Source organism: Podarcis gaigeae (genome assembly GCF_964106915.1).
Source record: "Podarcis gaigeae genome assembly, chromosome: 12".
NCBI lineage: Eukaryota > Metazoa > Chordata > Lepidosauria > Squamata > Lacertidae > Podarcis > Podarcis gaigeae.
Window position 1 is genome coordinate 18,194,911 of NC_139688.1, and position 21,070 is coordinate 18,215,980.

At 43.3% G+C, this 21,070-nt stretch overlaps 1 protein-coding gene across 6 annotated transcripts in view; it reads left to right on the forward strand.

Moving 5' to 3' along the window:
- PARD3 (par-3 family cell polarity regulator) overlaps window positions 1–21,070 on the forward strand; it is a 563,676-nt gene that overhangs the window by 8,133 nt on the left and 534,473 nt on the right. For 2 of the 6 annotated variants that reach the window (XM_083704622.1, XM_083704624.1), the window contains exon 1: window positions 19,104–19,973. The exons of 2 other annotated variants lie outside the window; for them this stretch is intronic. In XM_083704622.1, the coding sequence (XP_083560748.1) occupies window positions 19,854–19,973 (120 nt within the window). In that variant the 5' untranslated portion in view covers window positions 19,104–19,853. Of the gene's footprint in view, window positions 1–19,103; window positions 19,974–21,070 lie in introns of those variants that run through there. 2 more of the 6 variants (XM_083704621.1, XM_083704623.1) reach the window with 1 other exon arrangement.

Genomic DNA, 21,070 nt, shown 5'->3' on the forward strand with positions numbered 1-21,070 from the left:
TACAGTAATTGGATCACTGTAATCTATAGACTACTCACTATGCCAATCCTCAAAACAGATGTAATCATCACATCCTATGAAAACACTTGATGGTTGAGAATTCAAAAGACACACTAAAAAGTGCTTTCTAAATAGCACCAATGTGGAACATTTTCTGCTTGCTTGTCCCCATGCTTGCAAACTGTATACTAAGTTACACCAAAATTGCTTAATTTACATAAAGTACACAGGTTGTAGAATTCAGCTAATATACAGAATGTGGATCATCTTTTGCACTTAAACAGAATTTTGCACTGAGCAAATAGAAACCTGGCTATAATATAACAATTATGCCATGTAGTGAGTTGTATATATAAATATACAGTTTAAATATCTTTGTTTAAAGACTATTGTTACAACAAAGATCCCAGAAAGGCTGGAGGACTCCATTAATAGCCTATGATTGCTTACTGCCACATAGAATCATGATATGTTGTAATAGTGAGTCCGAAATCATGATATGATCTGTGAGAAAGAGAAAATGAGAAGAACAATTAAAACTTCTGATAGCAAACTTTACAATCAAATTGTTTCAATCACAGCACACTATATAAGGACTTAAGTTTATTAAGTCTGAGATCCTAAACACACTTTCTGTTAGGAGTAAGTCCCAGAAAAGACAGTAAACTTCTGAATGGACATATACAAGGTTGCACTATACAACTTGAGCTTGATGGCCCCCATTCTAATAAAGGTAAATGCTTCCCAAATCAGCTTCCCAAGCTGATTTTATTTATTATCATAGTTATATCCTGCATTTCCTCCAAGGAGCTCAAGTTGGTGTACATGGCCATTTTATCCTCACAGCAACCCTGTGAGGTAGGCTAGACAGAGAGATGGTGACTAGCCTAAGGTGACCCAATCAGTTGAGTGTGTATTTAATCTTGGCCTCCCATGACAATGTTTGACACTCTAACTACTATACCACATAATATCCAAATATTATCCCCAGAAACAAACTATTGTGCCAGACTCAAGAGACTTGTTATTGCCAGTGGACCAACATTGGGCAATAAAGCTTCCCTTCATTGACGCTACAGGTGCACAGTGGGCTTAAATAGTAACTAATATTTACGTAATGCACAAGCATATATTTAATAGTGCAAGATCAATGCAATGTTTCCCAGCCCTCCCAAATGAAATGCATCAATTTCTCATTCTATACAAACAGAATCTGAGAGGATATAGAGGATTTGACTGTGTTTGTTAAAAAAACTCATCAAGAGAAGAGTAGGACTGTCATATTGTACCTCCTTAACGATAAAGCCACATTGTCCCCAGTTCATCTGGCTCCTTCAGATAGCTTGATGCTCAGTCTTCTTACAGGCATTACTAATGCTCATAAATAAATACTGAAAATGCATGTGCTGCTCTGACACATTTATCAGCAGGTGCATGTGTGGGCATGCTTATAGAGGTGGATAGAGTACCCCCAGTAACAGCATTAACAAGAAACAACTTCAGGGACTAGGTGTATATATAAATAGATTCCGTAACCACTGAACTACTGTGTTAATCAGAGAGATGCTGAGCCTACAGAAATGTTACGAAAACTGGTGAATGGGAAACACAATAAAGATTTACATTCTGAGATCTGGCACCTTTTATCCGTGCTAAAATTACCGCCACTCAAGTACTACAGACAGCCCATGGTTCTTAGCATTCTGTGGCATTCCTCAAGTGTAGGGTAGAGAAGGTGATCAGGATCGACCAGCAAATATCTGAGTCATTTGTAGTAGAGTGGCAAGGATGTCTGACTCCCAACCGTTTAACCAGTGGTGTAGCATGGGGAAGCATCTGGGGTGTGTGTGTGTGTGATATGCTAGGCCATGCCAGATCCTGTCCCCTTGGGAGCACACTCAGTGCCCGCCCTGGGCACTGTTTGATTACACTCTGCCACTGTGTTTTAACAACAGCAGTAAAAAATTTATTCTTCTTATCTTGGATTATAAGGCTATCAATGGCTACTAGCTACTAGATAAGCACCTGGTCTGATCCAGCAGAGCTCTTCTTATGAGCTAATGTTCTCCTCATCCTGCTCTAAATTATACTAGTGAACTGAAGAAAGCCTGAGGTAACCAGGAGTGGAGATTTGTACATGTGGAAGGACAGTGAGCTCTGTTTAGTTCTCATACTCAAAACAAATTCCTGGGCTCTGAGTTCTGACAATCTTAAGGTATGTCTTTTTTCATCAGGCTCCAGTTAACAGATCTCAGGGTTTTTGTAAAAAAAAAAATAATAAAAAAGGAAAAGAAAAGAAGAAAGAAATCACAAAGTAGAGTCTAGAAGTCTGCTCACTTCTGCTGTAGAATGCTAGCAACTATTTTTTGGTAGCTGTCAAAGCAGATCAGCTCACGGAATATGCAACATTGGGGTCTGAGCAGTGGTCTATGTAGTCCAGAAGTGGGGAAACTGTAACCCTCCAGATGTTACTGGACTGCAACTCCCATCTTCCCTGAACAGTTCTTCAATCTATCAGAGTCTTCCACAAGTGGGAGAAAGGCAATTTTCACTGGTTCCCACTCACATCTGCACCCCCCTGCAGCTTTCCAAATCTGCTCCAGAAGGTTGGGAGATCCTAGGAACTCAGGGAGATGCCTTATACCAAGTCAGATCATTGGCCCATCTAGCTCAATATTCTCCACACTGACTGACAGTAGATCTCCAGAATTTCAAGCAGGGAGTCTCTCCCAGCCCTACCTGAAGGTGCTGGAGACTGAACCCAGGATCTAATGCATGCAAAACAGATGCTCTACCCCTAAGCTACACCCCATCCTCTAAAGTTTAGAACTGCTTGGGAAGTTATGCAGGGGTGGCTACAGGAGAAAGATGGAATGTGCAAAAATCACCTTCTTTCCTATTCCCTTCCCAGAAGCTTCAGTTGTATCTAAAACCCTTTTATAAGTGGAGGAAGGCAATTTGATATAACCCAAAATGTGCTATGACATCAAAACATCATTAACAAAACTGGTAACACATCGTTTTTAAAATATTGGGTAGAAAGAATTGTAAACTTGGACTTGAGCACATTTTGAAATGCAGGCCTGGCAGGACTTAAAAGCTGAATCATACAACATAAATATTGCATTTCAGACATCTTATCTTGTTCTGTTTATTGTCAGACGTCTTCCTTATGCTCTGCAAAATGCAGATGTATTTACAGTATATGACATACTGTCAAATGGGGTTTAGCTCAGCAGAAAGGGGTCTCCTATTTCACTGCATTTTCTTGCTGCATCTCAAGAGCTAAAACTATAGCTTGAAAAGACAGGATGGGTGGAAGATGACGACAGTGGATAAAAGGTGAAGAGGAGTGGTAAAGAAAAGGATATACTGTATACCAAATAATGGTGGGGAAACAAAAAAATGTAGTGCAAAACAAAACAAAATGGTAAAAGAGAAAATAATTCAATAGAATTTTTTACTCTCTTGGTCTCTGTTTCTTAGAGTTTGTTTCTGATTTTTTCTTTACATCGTTTTCTCACAATTTGGTCAGTCACGACTGGACTTAATGGTCAGGGGTCCCCTTTACCTTTACCCTTTACTGGACCTGGAAGCAGTCTGCGGACAAACACTTGCTCCCTCGGCCAGTAAAGTGAGATGAGCACTGCAACCCCAGAGTTCTCCACGACGGGACTTAACGGTCAGGGTCCCTTTACCTTTACTTGAAGGGGACAGGTCTGAAGAAGTGAGTTCTTAATAATATATCACTGCCCCTTGACAAATGAATAGCGCTCTTCTAAGTATACACATCTGGAAGAAAGTCCAATTTAATTCAGTGGGACTCACTTCCAAGAAGATATGCAATGGACTGCCCTGGGAAACCCCTTGAAGGCAGCAAAGACATAAATTATATGGATCTAGGTTTACCAGTTACAGTGGCCAGATGCAAAAAGAAGGTGGAGCCCCTACATATTTAATGGTGATATAGAAGAGGGCGTTTCAGCAGGTGTATCTTGCCTGACAAGCTACACCAGCTGAAATCCTTCTACACAACCCTTAAAGGTACAGGAGTATTGCCTTCTTTTCCATAGTAGCCAGATATGTTCAAAGTTATTTAAAAGTCATTTAATTACACTACAGGGAGGAATTAAGTAGAATACTGCCTGCACCTTTTTCCTTAGTGAAAGAGCTACAGATTTACTTTTTAGAATGAAAGTTGAACATTCATCTGCTCTTTCACAGATTTTAGTGCGACCTAAATCCAGCTAAGTCTGGATCCAAACTATTGATCTAATCACAAACACTCATGCACATGGTGTTTGTGAATGAGCACTGGTATGATTTGTTTTCCTGCAAACTAAAAAGCACCACATGCTCACACCAAACGAACATTGTAAAGAAAGAGTGTTGGGGAAATAAGTCAGTTTTGCCAGTTTGAAATGAAGATGAACTGTTTCAACTATTGTTTCACCTGTTGCGTGGATACTTAAGTAGATAGTGCACAACAGGTGAGGCTTGAACTTAGCATCCCCCCAAGCCCAGTTGCCCAGCCAGTTGCCTAGGTCACATGCCCTTTACTCCAGCCCTGAAGATGTGTGCTCGAGAGGGGGGAAGAATACTGGTATGTGTGTTTTCAAAAAAGCTACATATATTAATAAAGGAAAGGAAAAGTTACCCAAAACAATGTGTGTTTCTGTGGATAAGAAAAGCCACTCTTGCTGAAATTGTCTACTTCAAGTGCCTATTTGTATTAGTAATGTAGGGTATACATTATGGAAAGAATGAAAAAAACAATTTAATATAGTTGTATTAATAATATGCATTAATTATAAATAATAAAAATATGTACAGAAACATGTACAAATGTACATCTACATAGAAAAGGGATGTTGACATACTTGCTTGTACAAATAAATAATTTTACTTATATATAATATTTCTTACCCACTCTTTACCATAAGGTCCCAAGGTGGGTTACAACAACAGAATCTACAATTATAGAAACAAAATAATCATTCCAATTCTGAAACACAAAAGACCATTCCAAATAGAGCATGGTAATCTTAATACTAAATTAGTCCCACCAATAAGTTATGAGAGTTAAGTCACGTGTTGTTTAATTTGGAAAAAGAAACATAAGAAACCAGCAAGCTAGGTAAGTATTTAGAGTTATAAAGTAGGAGAGTGGAGGAACTGTTTCAATAAAGGATTCAAAAGTAACCCTTGCAAAAAGTAGTTACAATGGTGCAGATGGAGTTGGGTAGTTGTGTTGGTTACTAGTCACGCTCCTACAGACATTGGCTGTGTGTGATACATGCTGTACTCTGAGCTGTAATTGATGTAGTAGGATTAGGGGTGTGGTAGGAAAGGAGTTGCATTTACTGTGTTGGGAAAATACAACAATAGGCCATATTGGAGAAAAGCATTCTGGATCAGGTACAGCAACTGAGCAGTAGCTGCACAATTACTGAACTAAATTAACAATCTGGAAAGTCATAGTAAATCCTAGTGATGCCTCTGAGAATTAATTTTCCTCGGTGTTCTTCCAAGAACAACCTACCCACATAGCCACTTGTTTACAACCTAAAACAATATGTTAATTCTGTGAGCAAAAGAGAATATTGCTCTGGATCCAATATTTACACAGGAAATGATATGTGGTTCAAATTTTGGTGACCGCAAAAAGCATCTCAATAAATTTTAGGAGCACATGCTTGGCCATGTTATTGTGTAAATCTATTTCCCTCCTTTTAGTCATCCTCCTATGATACTATAAAGTTGTGGAGGGGACATGTGGCTCTCCAGATGTTGAACTACAACTCCCATTGGCCATACAGGCTAGGCCTGATAGGAGTTGTAGTCCAAAACATCTGGAGAGCACAAGGCTGGGAAAGGCTGGGCAATTGTTCTTCAGTCCTGTTCTAATGACTTCAATAAGTACAGAGACTCCAAGGAGACCACCATGTATTGCAAGTACATTGAGACTATAGAAGATCTATAAGGCCCTAGGTTGGGAGGTTAGACAAAACTGATTTCCTCACATGCCTCTTTCCCTTTTGCTGCTCCTTATTCTAGGAACTGCTTCTCAGAACACCTTCATGAAACCATAGCTGCATTCAGACATGGAGGTTATTATGGTAGTTTTACTGGTTATAATGCTAGCCCTTCTGCCCTGATTTTTAATCTTCCATTTATACTGCAGTACCTGTTGTGCTATAGAACTGTGGCTCTTTGACGATATACTGTCATGTCATGCTACATTTCATCCACACCTGCAAGTGTGATGTGACACAACAATTAACACCATCAGACATATTGCAACTCTCTCACCCTTTCTACACACACACGTTTCTTTCCCCCCATGATTTACCATGCAGTATGTCAAAATAGCACCCAAAAATTCATTACATGAGCAGTGCAGGAAACTAATTCACGAAAACTGCAGGAAATTAACAATGCAAAACTCATGAGAAATTATAGGTTCCAGGATTGCAAATGTTTTTCTTTCTTTCTGGAAACAATTACCATGGGAATGAGCACTAAACTTCTGCTAGATTTCCAGAAGTGGATTTTGCATTATGTGACATAAGGTCATTTAGGTCACATAAAACATGGAAATTAACAGGTAAGGAACAGTAGAAAGATAGAATTCAATGCTATCTGAATGCTGTCCTTCTGGTCCAGTAGCATTCCTCAACTTGGGGCCTCTAGATATTGTTAGACAATACATCTATTGTTAGACAATATTAGAGGCCACAGCATGGCCCATGGTCAATGGTTAGATATAATCAGTGCTTTTTTTCTGTGGATACACAGGGGTACGCATACCCCTAAACATTTTGTGAATCTAAGTTTGGCCTCATTGAGGAGCAGCATTTCAATATGAGCAGGAAAATGAGAGTGCCCCTAAACATTTTTTTAAGGAAAAAAAAGCACTGGATATAATGGTAGCTGTAGTTCTGCAAAATCTGGAGAACACCAGGTTGAGGAAGGCCTGCTATGTAACTAAGCCTAAATACAAGCAAATGAATGTATATTAATCAATTCTCCAAACTCCTGGCTCTTTCTCTGTTGTCTCTCCCTGTGTCAAATGACAAACTGTAAGCTTCTCAGTGCAGAGATCTTTCCTCTTGTACTCTGCAAAGTGCATGTACATAGGGAAGCTATGTAAACCGTGATCCACCACCCAATGCTAGGTTTCTGATGCAGACAGTTCCTCCCTCCACAAATACCCCTTCAATTAAAGTGGCAGGAATTTTGCTAGTAAAATACAGTCATCCCTTTTAAAAACCCAAGCTTCTTCCAATGATTCATGACTCTATAGAGTTCAGATGTTGACTTAAGTTGTGTCAAGTTCTTCCCTACTCATTTTCTGTCACAGCCTTCTGAACTCTTTCAAACTATTATAGAAATTCTGTCAATGAAAGTTATGAATCACTTCAAACATAGGAGAGAGACGTTGTCTCTACCCAAGCATCACCCCAATCTTAGGCAAACAGAAGTCCCTAATCAGCTAAGAAGCCCTCTTACAAATCCTTGAAAGTCATGCTTGAGGAATAGGATCTGAGATTGAAGTACTGTAATCTAACAATGCTATAGCATTGGAGAACTCTCTGGGTCTTAAGGCTATTTATCCAACAAGCCCTAATGCTACTGTGGTAAATGAAGCAATTCCTCCTGATTTCCTGAGGTGCTCACTTTGGAAGAGAAAGCCTTGGATTCAGTTTAAAAACAGTGTGCTCAACACACTTCTAACTACAAGTATTAGACCACTGGCAAATCATTTAAATCTACAACTTAAATAACTATGCTTGCATTAATATAAGTACTAATATTAGTGTGCATCCATACTTTCATTTATATATTCCTATATAATACAGTATGAACTGTTGCCAGTGGACAGGGGGCAAGATGCAGTGCCAGTGACAGCTCAGGCCACTCACCAAATTGCCAGAGGGAAATGCATGTCATGGACCTGTCTCCCAAACTGCTTAAGTGCCCAGAAACGTCTGCCAACATTAGGCACTATGTTGGTCAACACAGTCCTGGCTCCACCCAAGCTTTCCCAGATCAGTGGTACCAGCCAGACCACATACCCAGATGGACCTTAGAGAAGCAGCCAAGTCTGAGAGGGCTTTGCGTGTGTTTGTAGATTTGAGAGTTGCTGGCTCTGCCCGTCATCATTTCTCCAAACTTGTGGGAAACATTCACTGGTACCAAAATAGTGCCTTTTGGCAGTAGGCAATTGTCAATAGATCCCAATATGTAAAAGCTTCATAGTAAGCATGCCTGAAAACCCCTGGCTGAAATCCAGCTCAACGTCTTTGGAAGTATCCACATTTAACACATTGGGAAACTACAGTACTTCCAAGTAAACTGGTCCAGTTATTAAGAATATTCTTACCTTGACAAAACTAGACTGGCATCTTCCATAGGCATCAGTCAAATTCTGTGTTGTATGTATTCAACTACCAACTTGGAAAAATAAGTGCAAAAGAGCAATAATAGGTCACATCTACATTTAAACCACTCATACCATTTTAACAGTCATAGCTTCCCCCAAAGTATATTGGGAACTGAGGTTTGTTAAAGGTGCTGAGAACTGTTGCCTTGAAGCTACAATTCCCAGCACCTTTAACAAACTACAATTCCCAGGATTTTTTGAGGGAAGCAATGTGCTTTAAATGTGTGTTCCTGCATTGCAGGGAGTTAGACTAGATGACCCTTGTGGTACCTTCCAACTCTACAATTCTATGATTCTGTATATGTGATCCTCCAGCACTTGGTTCTCACAGTGGCCAAACAGAAGCACAAGCTACAAAGTTATTTCTTAAGTGACTCCACAAGGCTTTTTTTTTTTTTTTTGGTAAAGGGATCTTTTGTACTCTCAATGACTTCTTGTTGTCACAATAGTAATTGCCTCATAAAGGAAATCACCCAGTAACTCTCTGGTTAATGAGGGATTTGTCATATCTTGAAGAATATTAGCCCTAGCAAAAAAACAAAACTGGCACCTGAAGAAACTTCAGATACTTATTTGCCACCCACACTGAAGCGGGGCGTTGTTCTAGTCAGCACAGGGAGAGAATTCCTAATTTGTATAAATCAGTAACCTGTGCCAATTTTACTCCTGATTACTATAATCTGTTATGTTAGGAATGTTTTATATTTCAGGTATTTTGTGGAGTTAACCCTTGGACACTTTCAGAGATATGCTTAATTTTTCCTGGACCATTTTTTATTTGATCATCTGTGTGATGTCTCTTTGGATATATGATCACAAAATACTGGGCGGAGTTGAGGGATGAGATATATTTGCTCTACTATTTTCAAACCCCTTTTTGGGTTTAAGATTTGGCAGTCACATACCGTAAATTTCGCTCTATAACACGCAGATTTTTTCTCCTAAAAAGGAAGGGGAAATGTCTGTGCGTGTTATAGAGCGAATGTGTGGTCCCTGGAGCCGAAAAATCAAGCAAAAATCAAATCGCGGGGCTGCACGCTGCACAGAGAAGCGAAACTTGAAAAGAGAAAGCGGCTGCTTTCCTGCATTCTGCCTCAGGGTCTTACTGCCCACCCTTCTCTGTTTCCTTGCTGTGTTTGCTGAAACGGAACAAAGAGCAGGGAAAGCCCCTCCCCTCCAGGCAAGCTCTGGTGCTGCTGGGGGAGAGGGAGAGAGAGGGGGGAAGGGAGAGAGAGGGGGGGGGAGGGAGGGAGAGAGAGAGAGAGAGAGAGAGAGAGAGAGAGAGAGAGAGAGAGAGAGAGATGGCTGGCTGGCTTGGGTGGGGGAAAACTTTTGCCTTCCTTTCCTCCCTACCCCTCTCCTGCATTCTTAGCCAGCTGCTTCTCTGCACACCCCTCTCCTGCTCCTTGTCCCTTCTGTGTTTTTCCTTCCCTCCCCACTTAAAATGTGGTTACAAAGCATAGATCCTCAGGATCTTTGCATTGGGTCACCCCAAATTCACCATCAGATCACATAGCATGTCCATGGCTACAGCCTGCCCCCCCAAAATCACACACCCACTGTTGCCTGGGGCTGCAATGGTGCAAAAATGTGGTTAAAAAGCATGGATCCACATGGATCTTCAGGATCTTTGCATTGGGTCACCCCAAATTCACCATCAGATCACATAGCATGTCCATGGCTACAGCCTGCACCAAAAAAATCACGCACCCACTGTTGCCTGGGGCTGCAATGGTGCAAAAACGTGGTTAAAAAGCATGGATCCACAGGGATTCTCAGGATCCTTGCATTGGGTCACCCCAAATTCACCATCAGATCACATAGCATGTCCATGGCTACAGCCTGCCCCCCCAAAACCACGCACCCACTGTTGCATGGGGCTGCAATGGTGCAAAAACGTGGTTAAAAAGCATAGATCCACAGGGATTCTCAGGATCTTTGCATTGGGTCACCCCAAATTCAACATCAGATCACATAGCATGTCCATGGCTACAGCCTACACCAAAAAAATCACGCACCCACTGTTGCCTGGGGCTGCAATGGTGCAAAAACGTGGTTACAGAGCATGGATCCACAGGGATTCTCAGGATCTTTGCATTGGGTCATCCCAAATTCACCATCAGATCACATGTCTGTGGCCACAGCATGAAGCCCAAAAATGATACATCCACTGTTTCATTCAGAATGTTTTTTCCCTTGTTTTCCTCCTCTAAAAACAATGTGCGTGTTATGGTCAGGTGCGTGTTATAGAGCGAAAAATACGGTAATTCTTCCGCTTCCTAATCTTGAAAAACAACAACAACACTTTATTAACTTGAACTTGATAGTGTGATTACTTACGTAAAATATTCCCATGGGTTTGCAAGAATTGGCTTTCCGTCAACAAAACAGGCAAATCTAGTTTATCCATTTGTAAGGATATGATGAAATATTTAAAGTTCCTTCCAAGCATGTTTCTGTGTTGTTTAAGAGAACAGTACATAATGCTGAGAGAAATGAAGAAGCAAAAAAGGGTAGCCCTTGAAGGCAGAGCTTCTGATCCTGTTCAATTTGTTTAAATCCAATGTGATTTGCATGAGAATAAGACTACATATTTTCAAGTAACCAGATGTAAGAATGTGTTGTCTGTCACCCTAATGGAGCAAGTTAATCATGCCCAATTTCAGGTCCTTTTGCTTTAAATGGGCCAAACCAGATGCTATGATAAATATACTGCTGCTACTAAAAATGGTAACCTGCCATCATAGAATGGTTATCTAGTTGAACCCCCTGCAATGCAGGAATCACAACAAAAGCATCCCTGACAGATGGCCATCCGACCTCTGCTTAAAAACCTCCAATGAAGGAGAGTCCACCACACCTTTCAAGGGAGTCTGTTCCACTATCAAGCAGTTCTTACCATCAGAAAGTTCTTCCTCATGTGTGGTTAGAATCTCCTTTCAGCTGATCCTTCCTCTCCCTCTATAATGTCCAGTAAAATGAGTCTAAATAAAAAATGTGGCTTCCAACCAGCAAGCTTATTATTTATATGTACTTAATTTTGCAAGAGAGAGAGACGGTTGGATATGCTACAGTGCTATTATGTTTCAGTAGTTGATGGATATGACAAGTGACACATTAAAACTGCATATTGCAAAGTTTACTATGCCACTGTAAAAAAATTACTTATTAAAGACAGTGCTCCTCTGCATTGCCTCTCTCAAATTACTGCTCCTAAACAACATTTCTCAGGTTGACATTTATTAATAATAATAATAACTCCATGATTTATCCTCCCCCCCTCAACTAGGCACATTTTCCAGGAACGTCAACAGTCAGTGGAAAATACAATAGCAGGCTGATGGAAAACTTGATGGTTTTCAACAATAAATTTGATAACCCATTGCTATTAAACAGCTAGTGCATTTGCTCACTCTAGGCGTATCAGCTGTAAAACTGTTTATGCCAGTTTTAGTTTTACAAGGCACTACACATTCTGTTTCATTTTTAATGCAACTGGAAAATTATGGACAGCAAGCGCACAACAGAATGTACTCTAATTTGGCAGCCATCGTCTTATTTACCAGTGGCTTGCATTAAAACTGTCATCCTTCAAAAATCCAAATAGGATTTTGGTAGCAGCCTGAGGGCCTAATTCAGCCCCGGAGGGCTCCAAATGTGGCCCAGGAGTCTGTTTTCCCTAAGCCATGCCCACCTGTCCTACACTTGACATCATGTCTATATGACCCATGGAACCTAAGCATCTGGGTCCTTTGGCTGCAGTTCCCCATCCCTGGGCTATGGCTACAAACACGAGCATACTAACTTGAGAGCAGGCCCCACTGAACTTGGTGGGGTTTACTTCCATGTAAGCAATTAAGGTTATGATCATCTCCATGTTTACCTGGGAGCGAGTCTTGTTGAACGCAGCTCATGGAACATTTATTTCTAAGTTCTATATGCATACGACCAAGCTTCCCATTGACAGGAGACAATCTTTTATAGCTGGCCCATCTGTCAGGCACACATTTCCGATGGCCTCTTGGACATGTCTGCTGGCAGAGGTTCCCAGAAATTTGGGCACATCTAGGAATGAATGATTATTTGGATCTGCCTCCCCCCCAAAATAAATAAAAGAAGAACGTAGCTGGAGTAGGCCAAAGGTGTTCTAGTTCAGCAACAAGATTCTCACAGCAGTCATCCAGATGAAGTCCACAAGCAGAGCTTGAAGTAAATTCCTCTCACCTGTTCCCCCTCTCCAACAATTTGGTATCCTCCTGCTTGTCAACCTGGACAGGGAACTAGATCAAGGGGCAGGTCAAGTGTTCATTTCTAAACCAGGGTGGGGTGGGGGTGGGGCGTTTCCCCAGCTCAAGGACTGTCAGCTGATGGGCAGGTGGACATTGTTTGGGGAAAATGGTTTTGAGGGCCAAACTGGATCCCCTAGTGGGCCAAGATGGTCTGCAGAGTGAAGATTTGCCACCCTTGGATTAGGTACTGGTTTAGTATTTTGTTTTCCTTTCGATTGTGCATAGTCTATGTTTCTTCCCTTGTCCCCCACTCCCTTCTCCACTTATATAGATAATTAAGAAGATTTCTGGAGTGTAATTGTTTTTGAATAGACTAAGATCTAGTCTGGCAACATTGTTTTGGTATTTTGGTCTTTTGGTCTATGTTGCTGGTTTAAAATGCCTGAGAAGTCAGGAGGGAATTAAGGCTAAAGTTGCCAGAAAGGAGCCTTTGAAAAGGGCTGGCAGTTTTCTTACTTCTGAGTATACCAGCATAAGGCTGTAGAAGTACTGCAACCCATCTTCTAGGTGACAAATAAGCATGTGGGGTAGGAAGAGAGAGGGAAGCAGTATGGGTCACTGCTAGTGAGCTACTCTAACTGGATTGGTGCAGGAGTGGGGTCTCCCCATTCATCACCATGGGCAAAGCAAGAGATGCGACTCTTACCTTTGTATAATAGATTACATTCCAGCCATTAAAAAGTCAGAGGTTCCCACCCACCTTCATCCCCCACCCAGGCCAGAGAACGGGCTTTGCCACATTTGAAGGGCACGTTTGAGAAAGAGAAGGACAAACCAGACGCAAAGGTGGACAGGCCTCCTGTTCCTTGAATTGTGGAAGGTGCAGTTTTCCAGATCACTAACAATGTACACCTACCATGGAAAAGGTACAGATAGTCCATATCTTTTGGCTGCAGTTCAAGGTGGATCCTAGTTTGAAAAATTTGAAGAGTACTGCTCAAAGGCATCCTCTTCATCACTGTTGCTTCACATGTCTGAGGCCCAGACACTGAAATATTATTGGCATTGAAAACATGATCTGGGGCTAAGCTCAGCTGCGTGTCGTTGGCAGGTAACTCAGCATTGGCAAGTGGCTGCAGAAGAAAACAAAACTGATGAAGTTGGGACACATCCAACATGTCCTAATATTTAATCTGTTTCCTGTCCAGTGTATAAGATGCAAACAAACTACTTACTCTGGAATATGCATGAGGAACCTGTGACCCACAGTACGAAACAGTGGAATTTGCCCCCAGAAGATGTAGTAATTGCCACCAACTTGGATGACTTTAAAAGAGGATGAGACAAATTCATGTGCTGTTGACCATGACTGTTGTGTTCTGCCTCTACTGTCAGAGGTAGTATGTCTCTGAATACTGTACCAGTTTCTGGGAATCATGGGTCAGGAAAGTGCCACTGTGCTCAGGTTCTGCTTGAGAGCAGAACAGGATGCTTGACTAGATGAGCCGCCGCCTTATGTTTCCCATTGACCCCTGCAGCCATGGCAGGGGTGATCTTGGGCCAGTCAGTTTTTCTATGCTTAATGGTCTTCACAGCATTGTTGTGAGGATTTAAAAAGAGGGGCAGCATTTTGTGCTAGCCTTCCCCAGCCTGGTGCCCTACAGATGTTTTGGTTTGCAACTCTCATCAGCACCAGTCATTGGAGTTGTGGTTCAAAACAACTTGAGGGCACTAGATGGTTGTTCTAGAGATGGATGCTCTATGTTGTCCTGAGATCCTTTGGGAAAGGGCAAGATAAAAGATAAAGGGGTGGGGATATGTTGAAAACTTCTTGGGGCAGGGACCTATATTTTTAATTTATGCTGTGTCAACCACCATATACCTTGGTGATTCTGAATCTCAAGTACAACTGTTTCCCTGAAGTCAATGACGTTTTTCAAGAGTATTGAGTTCAAAAGTAAAGGTAAGATAATGAATCTTATGGCTACAGCCTTAGCCATGCTTATTTGGGAGTAAGCCACATGGAACTCATGTATTTCTGTGTAGGATGCTTGCAGCTGTCTGTCCCTGACTTGCTGGCGCTGACAATGTCAAAGTGAACATTCTTTGCAGGATTGGGGTATAGCAGTTCAGTTAATCAGGACATTGTTTAGCTACACATTACAAAACCCGAAATGCTTTCCAACTATGAACTGCATTCCAAAAGCTCAGAAGATTATATTTTGTACCCATTTACATAGGAAGCTGTCATATACCAAGCCAGGCTGTTGGTCTATCTATTTTAGTGTTGTTGACATTGACTGGCATCAGCTTTCCAGGTTTTCAGATGCAGGAATCTTCCAGCCTTACCGGGAGATGCCAGGGATGGAAGATCGAATAAATAACAAGATCCTGAATCAAAAAGTAGAACTGTTTCCCCATCCTTTTAAAACAGTATATTGGCATAGTTTTAGGCTAAAAGGAACACTAGTCACTTCCACCCCCTCCTTTCTTACCTACTCACTTTTGAACTTCAAAATGCATAGCCAAAACTGGACATACTCTATTGAAGGAATGAGGAATACTGTTCTCAGAAGTGTCAACATGACTTCGACAAGTATCATAAGTTTTCAAGATGACTTACAGCATGATCTGCTAAAAATAGCAGGCGTGCACTTAACTCAACAACTTCCAATGAAATCAATGGGACTAACTCTTCTTTAACCAATTCTGATCTGAACTGTTTTCTCCACTCAGAGTAATTCCTTCCTAGAATCTTAATTCCTCAGCTCCTTGAAAGTATTTCACATACGAGTTTCAAGTTCACATTTGCTAATAAACATTTTATTATTTATTTTGTTGCTTATTTTTCTTCAGAGGACCCTCACCCTCAAGGTGACCTCTCCCATAATATAAACAGAATGAAAACATGTTAAAAGCATTCATATTCAGTGTAACAAGGGAAAAATGGCTATGTATATGTTGTCATTCTTTTTTTGTTGATCTTTTATAACAGTACAATTGTACCACTGGTCTGATGCAGTGCAAGGCAGCTTCATTTAATACAATTCTATAAATGTATTTATACATGGATCACTGCCTTGCCATGGCGAAGGGGTTTGAATAACTCAGAGAAGCTATGAGCTATGCCGTGCAGGGCCACCCAAGATGGACAGGTCATAATGGAGAGGTTTTTTTAAAAATATATTTATTGACATTTTCACAAATTTTATAAAGCATAAAAATCACAAAAGACACACACACACACAAAAATGGATACAAAAAAGCAAAAAACCACATATATAACTTCATTCCCTTATGTTCATGAAACTTACTTTCCCGACCTCCTCATACCTCTCATTACTGCATTCCATTCTCTAATTAATTCTCTTCAACAAATCCTTCCCTTAAAAAGGTAAAGGTACCCCTGCCCGTACGGGCCAGTCTTGACAGACTCTGGGGTTCTGCGCCCATCTCACTCAAGAGGCCAGGGGCCAGCGCTGTCCGGAGACACTTCCGGGTCACGTGGCCAGCGTGACAAAGCTGCATCTGGCAAGCCAGAGCCGCACACAGAAATGCCGTTTACCTTCCCGCTGGTAAGTGGTCCCTATTTATCTACTTGCACCCGGAGGTGCTTTCGAACTGCTAGGTTGGCAGGCGCTGGGACCGAGCAGCGGGAGCGCAACCCGCCGCAGGGATTCGAACCGCCGACCTTTCGATCGGCAAGTCCTAGGCGCTGAGGCTTTAACCCACAGCGCCACCTGCGTCCCTTCCCTTAGTTTCTATTAAATTTTTAAGCTTTCTTTTCATATATACATAATAATTACAGCTAACAACCCCTTAATTTCAGAATCAACATTGTCTTAACATTCGGCAATTTTACAGTATTTATTAAGATAGTCTTTAAATTTCTTCCAATCTTTTTCCGCCGTCTCTTTCCCCTGGTCTCGGAGAGTTTTGACCAAACGTGATCCACCTGGAGCAGGAACTGGCAAGCCACTCCAGTATCCCTGCCAAGAAAACTCCATGGACAAAGACAACAGGCATATAAAAGTTAAGAACCTTTTAATGGGGGTGAAAGAGGAGAGCGCAAAATATGGTCTGAAGCTCAACATCAAAAAAACGAAGATCATGGCCACCCTGGCCCATCACCTCCTGGCAAATAGAAGGGGAAGAAATGGAGGCAGTGAGAGATTTTACTTCCTTGGGCTCTGTGATCACTGCAGATGGTGACAGCAGTCATGATATTAAAAGACGCTTGCTTCTTGGGAGAAAAGCAATGACAAACCTAGACAGCATCTTAAAAAGCAGAGACATCACCTTGCCAACAAAGGTCCGTATAGTTAACGCTATGTTTTTCCCAGTAGTGATGTATGGAAGTGAGAGCTGGACCATAAAGAAGGCTGATCACCGAAGAATGGATGCTTTTGAATTATGGTGCTGGAGGAGACTCTTGAGAGTCCTATGGACTGCAAGAAGATCAAACCTATCAATTCTGAAGAAAATCAACCGAGTGGTCACTGGAAGGACAGATCCTGAAGCTGGGGCTTCAATACATTGGCCACCTCATGAGAAGAGAAGACTCCCTGGAAAAGACCCTGATGTTGGGAAAGATTGAGGGCACAAGGAGAAGGGGATGACAGAGGATGAGATGGTTGGACAGTGTTCTCGAAGCTACCAGTATGAGTTTGACCAAACTGCAGGAAGCAGTGGAAGACAGGAGTGCCTGGCGTGCTCTGGTTCATGGGTCATGAAGAGTCGGACATGACTAAATGACTAAACAACAACAACATAAATGTATACTTAGAAGCTCCATCAAGTTTAATGGGACTTACTCCCAAGTAACTGTATATAGGATGACAGCTTTACTGAAGAATACCTGTAAGCCACATTGAACACAGTGTGACTTACTTCTGAGTAAACATAAACGTATTTAATCATGCTTTCGAATATAGACTCTGGGGCAGGTCATAATACATATCCATTTTACAGGTGGAAAGCAGATTTTTTTAAAAAAATCTAAGGTTAAAGGGCACTGAACTCCATAGCTTAGTAGGAATTTGAAGCTGCATGCCATATTCCTCAAACTCACTACTTTATTCCAATAGGACAGTAACCAATTAATTTCAGAAATAAATGTATCACAAGAAAATATGTAGTATGTTCCATTGCTACAGTATAGTTTTAGCTGCCTATCTAGCAGAAAGACAGCATTTTCTCAAAGAAAACACACATCAAATGTTAAGTGTTTGAACAAATTGTTACAAATGTCATCTGGAATGCATAATGGTCCAGCCACCAAACCAGAGCAACTCTTTTCTGTTGCTAACACTATGCAGGTCTGGGCCCGTAAGGCTGCTGCAATCCTATGCACATTCATCAGCTGACTGGATCAGCTTTCCTCTTTATCATTTGATTTTGCCGATTGTATAAACTGGTTTTTAATGCTCTGGTGCTTGTGCCTTCAAGGGTCCCCTCTGTGTCTTGACTTGCAAAGGAGGCAAAGTTTGCAATGGGACTCTAGTTCGATCTTGCATCTCATGCAAAACCTTTTTCTTTCTAGCTGTCATAGTTAACATTGCTTAGAGCATTTCCTCAGCTGAGAATTTGAATCAGGGAGAGAGAAAGTGTGTCCCAGAATTCCTTTATGTAGTGACACCCCCCATCATAGACTGAGTAGCTTCCTCTCTCCCCACACCCTTTCCAGCAGACCCTTAAAAGTATCTGGATTTATTCTGTGCATTTTGAGTGGGGTCCAGTATTAACTATTATAACTTTGAATGTTGCTTCCTACATTGTCTGTTGGAATGCTTTATCTCACTTTATCTTCTGGTAGTTACAGGTTTATGCTTTCAATGCTGTTTGCAACTGCAAAAGTTTCAGGGTGGATATGCTGCTGTGCACCAGTGCACACACCATAACTTTCTGCTGAGAACCTGCAAATTTTTTGTCCCACAAATGCTCCACTTTTGTGGTGCTATAGTATAAGAGTGCCCCTCTAGATGGCAATAATGTGATGATGCAGAGAAAGTATCACAGAACAACTAATAAAGTGGATGCATGGATGGTTTGGCATAAATCCACCACTAATGTACTACTACTGTATAAACTGGGATGTTGCAAAATACACTCACAAAAAACCAGTCTGAAGGGATGCTTTGAGGAGACTAAGTCTGCAATCCTAAACCCACTTACAGTACTTCCCGACCACAGTCTACTTGTGCGTCAACATGCACAGAATCCTGCTGTTGCTCTCAGTGGAAAGTAAGCATGGGCCGGCAGCCTTACTCCTCTCCTAACGCTGAGCACATTTTCCACCGAGTAATCCCGAACCAGCTGGGTCTGTGCATCTGTTGCGGATCACCCAATCTCTGGAGCCACAACTGCTGCGGGCTCACTTAATTCCACCAAGGCGGAGGGGCCTTGCGCCCCAGTACCCACCCCATTTAGGACTGCGGCCTCCCTGGGCAAGGAGACGGTTTGCAAGACGAAAGTTACTCCGGAATAAACCTGATAGCGGGAAAGCAAACAGCCAGGAAGTAGAGCAAAACTTTCAAAGTGGTAGGAAGGTGGAAAACAACCAACTCTCCGAGAAAAGAAGAAGAGAGCTGGCGGATAACTAGTGCGCCTGGCCATGCATCTGACCCCTTAACGGGGCTGGGTGTGGGGGGAGCCTTGGAGAGCGACTGGTGAAGAGCAATGCCCTGCACGGCCTTCGCGGGGAGACAGCCCGGCCCTTCCCGTGTCGCAGGAGTGAGGCAAGCCGCCGCCTAGCTGCGCGCAGGAGGAGACGCCGAACAGGTGGCCAGAGGCAGCGGCTGGCGCGCCAGGAAGGGAGCGGGCGAGCAGCGAGCGAGGAGCGAGCATGCCTGCTTAGCGCTGGCGACAGCGGCGGCACCCCGCTCCTCCTCCCCCCGCAGCATGTGAACGGGCGCCCGCCCGGGCCTCCCCCTTCGCGCCGCCACGGGACTCCGCCGACTTGGTAGCTGCAGGCTCCGCCAGCCGCCCGCCCTCGGGCCGGGCTCCCGCTTGGCGCTGCTGGCCGGGCGCGGAAGCGGGGAAGCGCGAAGGGCCATCCGAGCGGCGCTCGTCTCCCTCCGCGCTGCCGCCGATCTGCGCGTAGTAGTAGTAGCAGCAGCAGCGGGCTCCGGGAAGCGGCGGGCCGAGGATCGGGGCCGGGAGCCGCGCTGGGCGGCAGGATGAAAGTCACCGTGTGCTTCGGCCGGACCCGGGTGGTCGTGCCCTGCGGGGACGGCCAGATGAAAGTTTTCAGTCTGATCGAGCAAGCGGTGACCAGGTACAGGAAGGCGATCGCCAAGGTGAGTGCGTGGGCGCGACGTGGGGGCCGAAGGGTGGGGTGGGGGAGCTGGGCGGCTGGGAGGGGGAGAGAACTTGGGCGAGGTGAGCAGGAAAGACGGGCTGGAGGCGAAGGAGCAGCAGCAGCTGGAGGAGGAGGGAGAGCGAGAGAGAGAGGGCGCCTGGGATCAATATGGCGCTTCCTGGAGAGGGGAGGGAGCTGGAAAGAGAGGCAAAAAGTGGAGGCTGGTGGGGAAGGGAGCCAGAGGAGCGAGCGGGGCTCCGATCGGGACACCCCCAGCCCGGGGTTGGGAGCTTTGTCAGCTGAGCTGGAGCTGGGATTCGGAAAGTCTCCCAAGGAAGCGTGGACGAGAGTTTTGGGGAGCAGGGATCGCTTCCTCTCGCTTTCCGTCGTCGTCCGCTGCCGCCTCCCCCTTCCCGCCCCGGGACAGTAAACTTTCAAGCGCCCAGAGCTCTTGTATCCGTCCCTGTTACTGATCCAAAAGGAGGAGAATGTGCGTGTGTGAGAGAGAGCGCGATTGGAAATGGGAAGCTTCCGAGTTTGGGGCTGGCTGAACATCATGGCTCCTTTTCCCCCCTTTTGTGCTTCTTCGCTGAGATTTGTGGTTCTTGCCTGTTGTTTTTTAAGTCCGGTGTGGCGAGATACACAGTTGCAAAAGAGAGTCGCGCGTGGCTTTTGGGGCCTGAACTCTTTGTTGCAGTTTTTGTGTTGGGGTGTGTGTGTGTTTGGAACCAGCAAGTGGTCGTCGTGGCTGTAGTTCAGCCTTTCTCCCCCCCCATTCCCACTTATAAAGACCCCCGCCCACCCCCTCCAATCACGTAGTTCTTTCGAGGAGGATGGTGTTGGGGAGCTGTTGTGTTGCATTCATCGCCTATGCACGCCGAGGGTTGCAAAGCACAGCTAGGCTGTTAGATGTCACTTAAGGCTGACATCTCTCCAGTTGCAATTGTTACACGGAGTTGTAGTTCGGCGTTGTTGTTCAACAGCGAGTTATATCCACAAAGATGTGTGGGTTTTCAAAAACAACAACAACAACGCTGTGTTATTATTTTCGAAAGAAAAAAAACCCTTCTTTCATTCCTTCCTGCACCGTGTAAA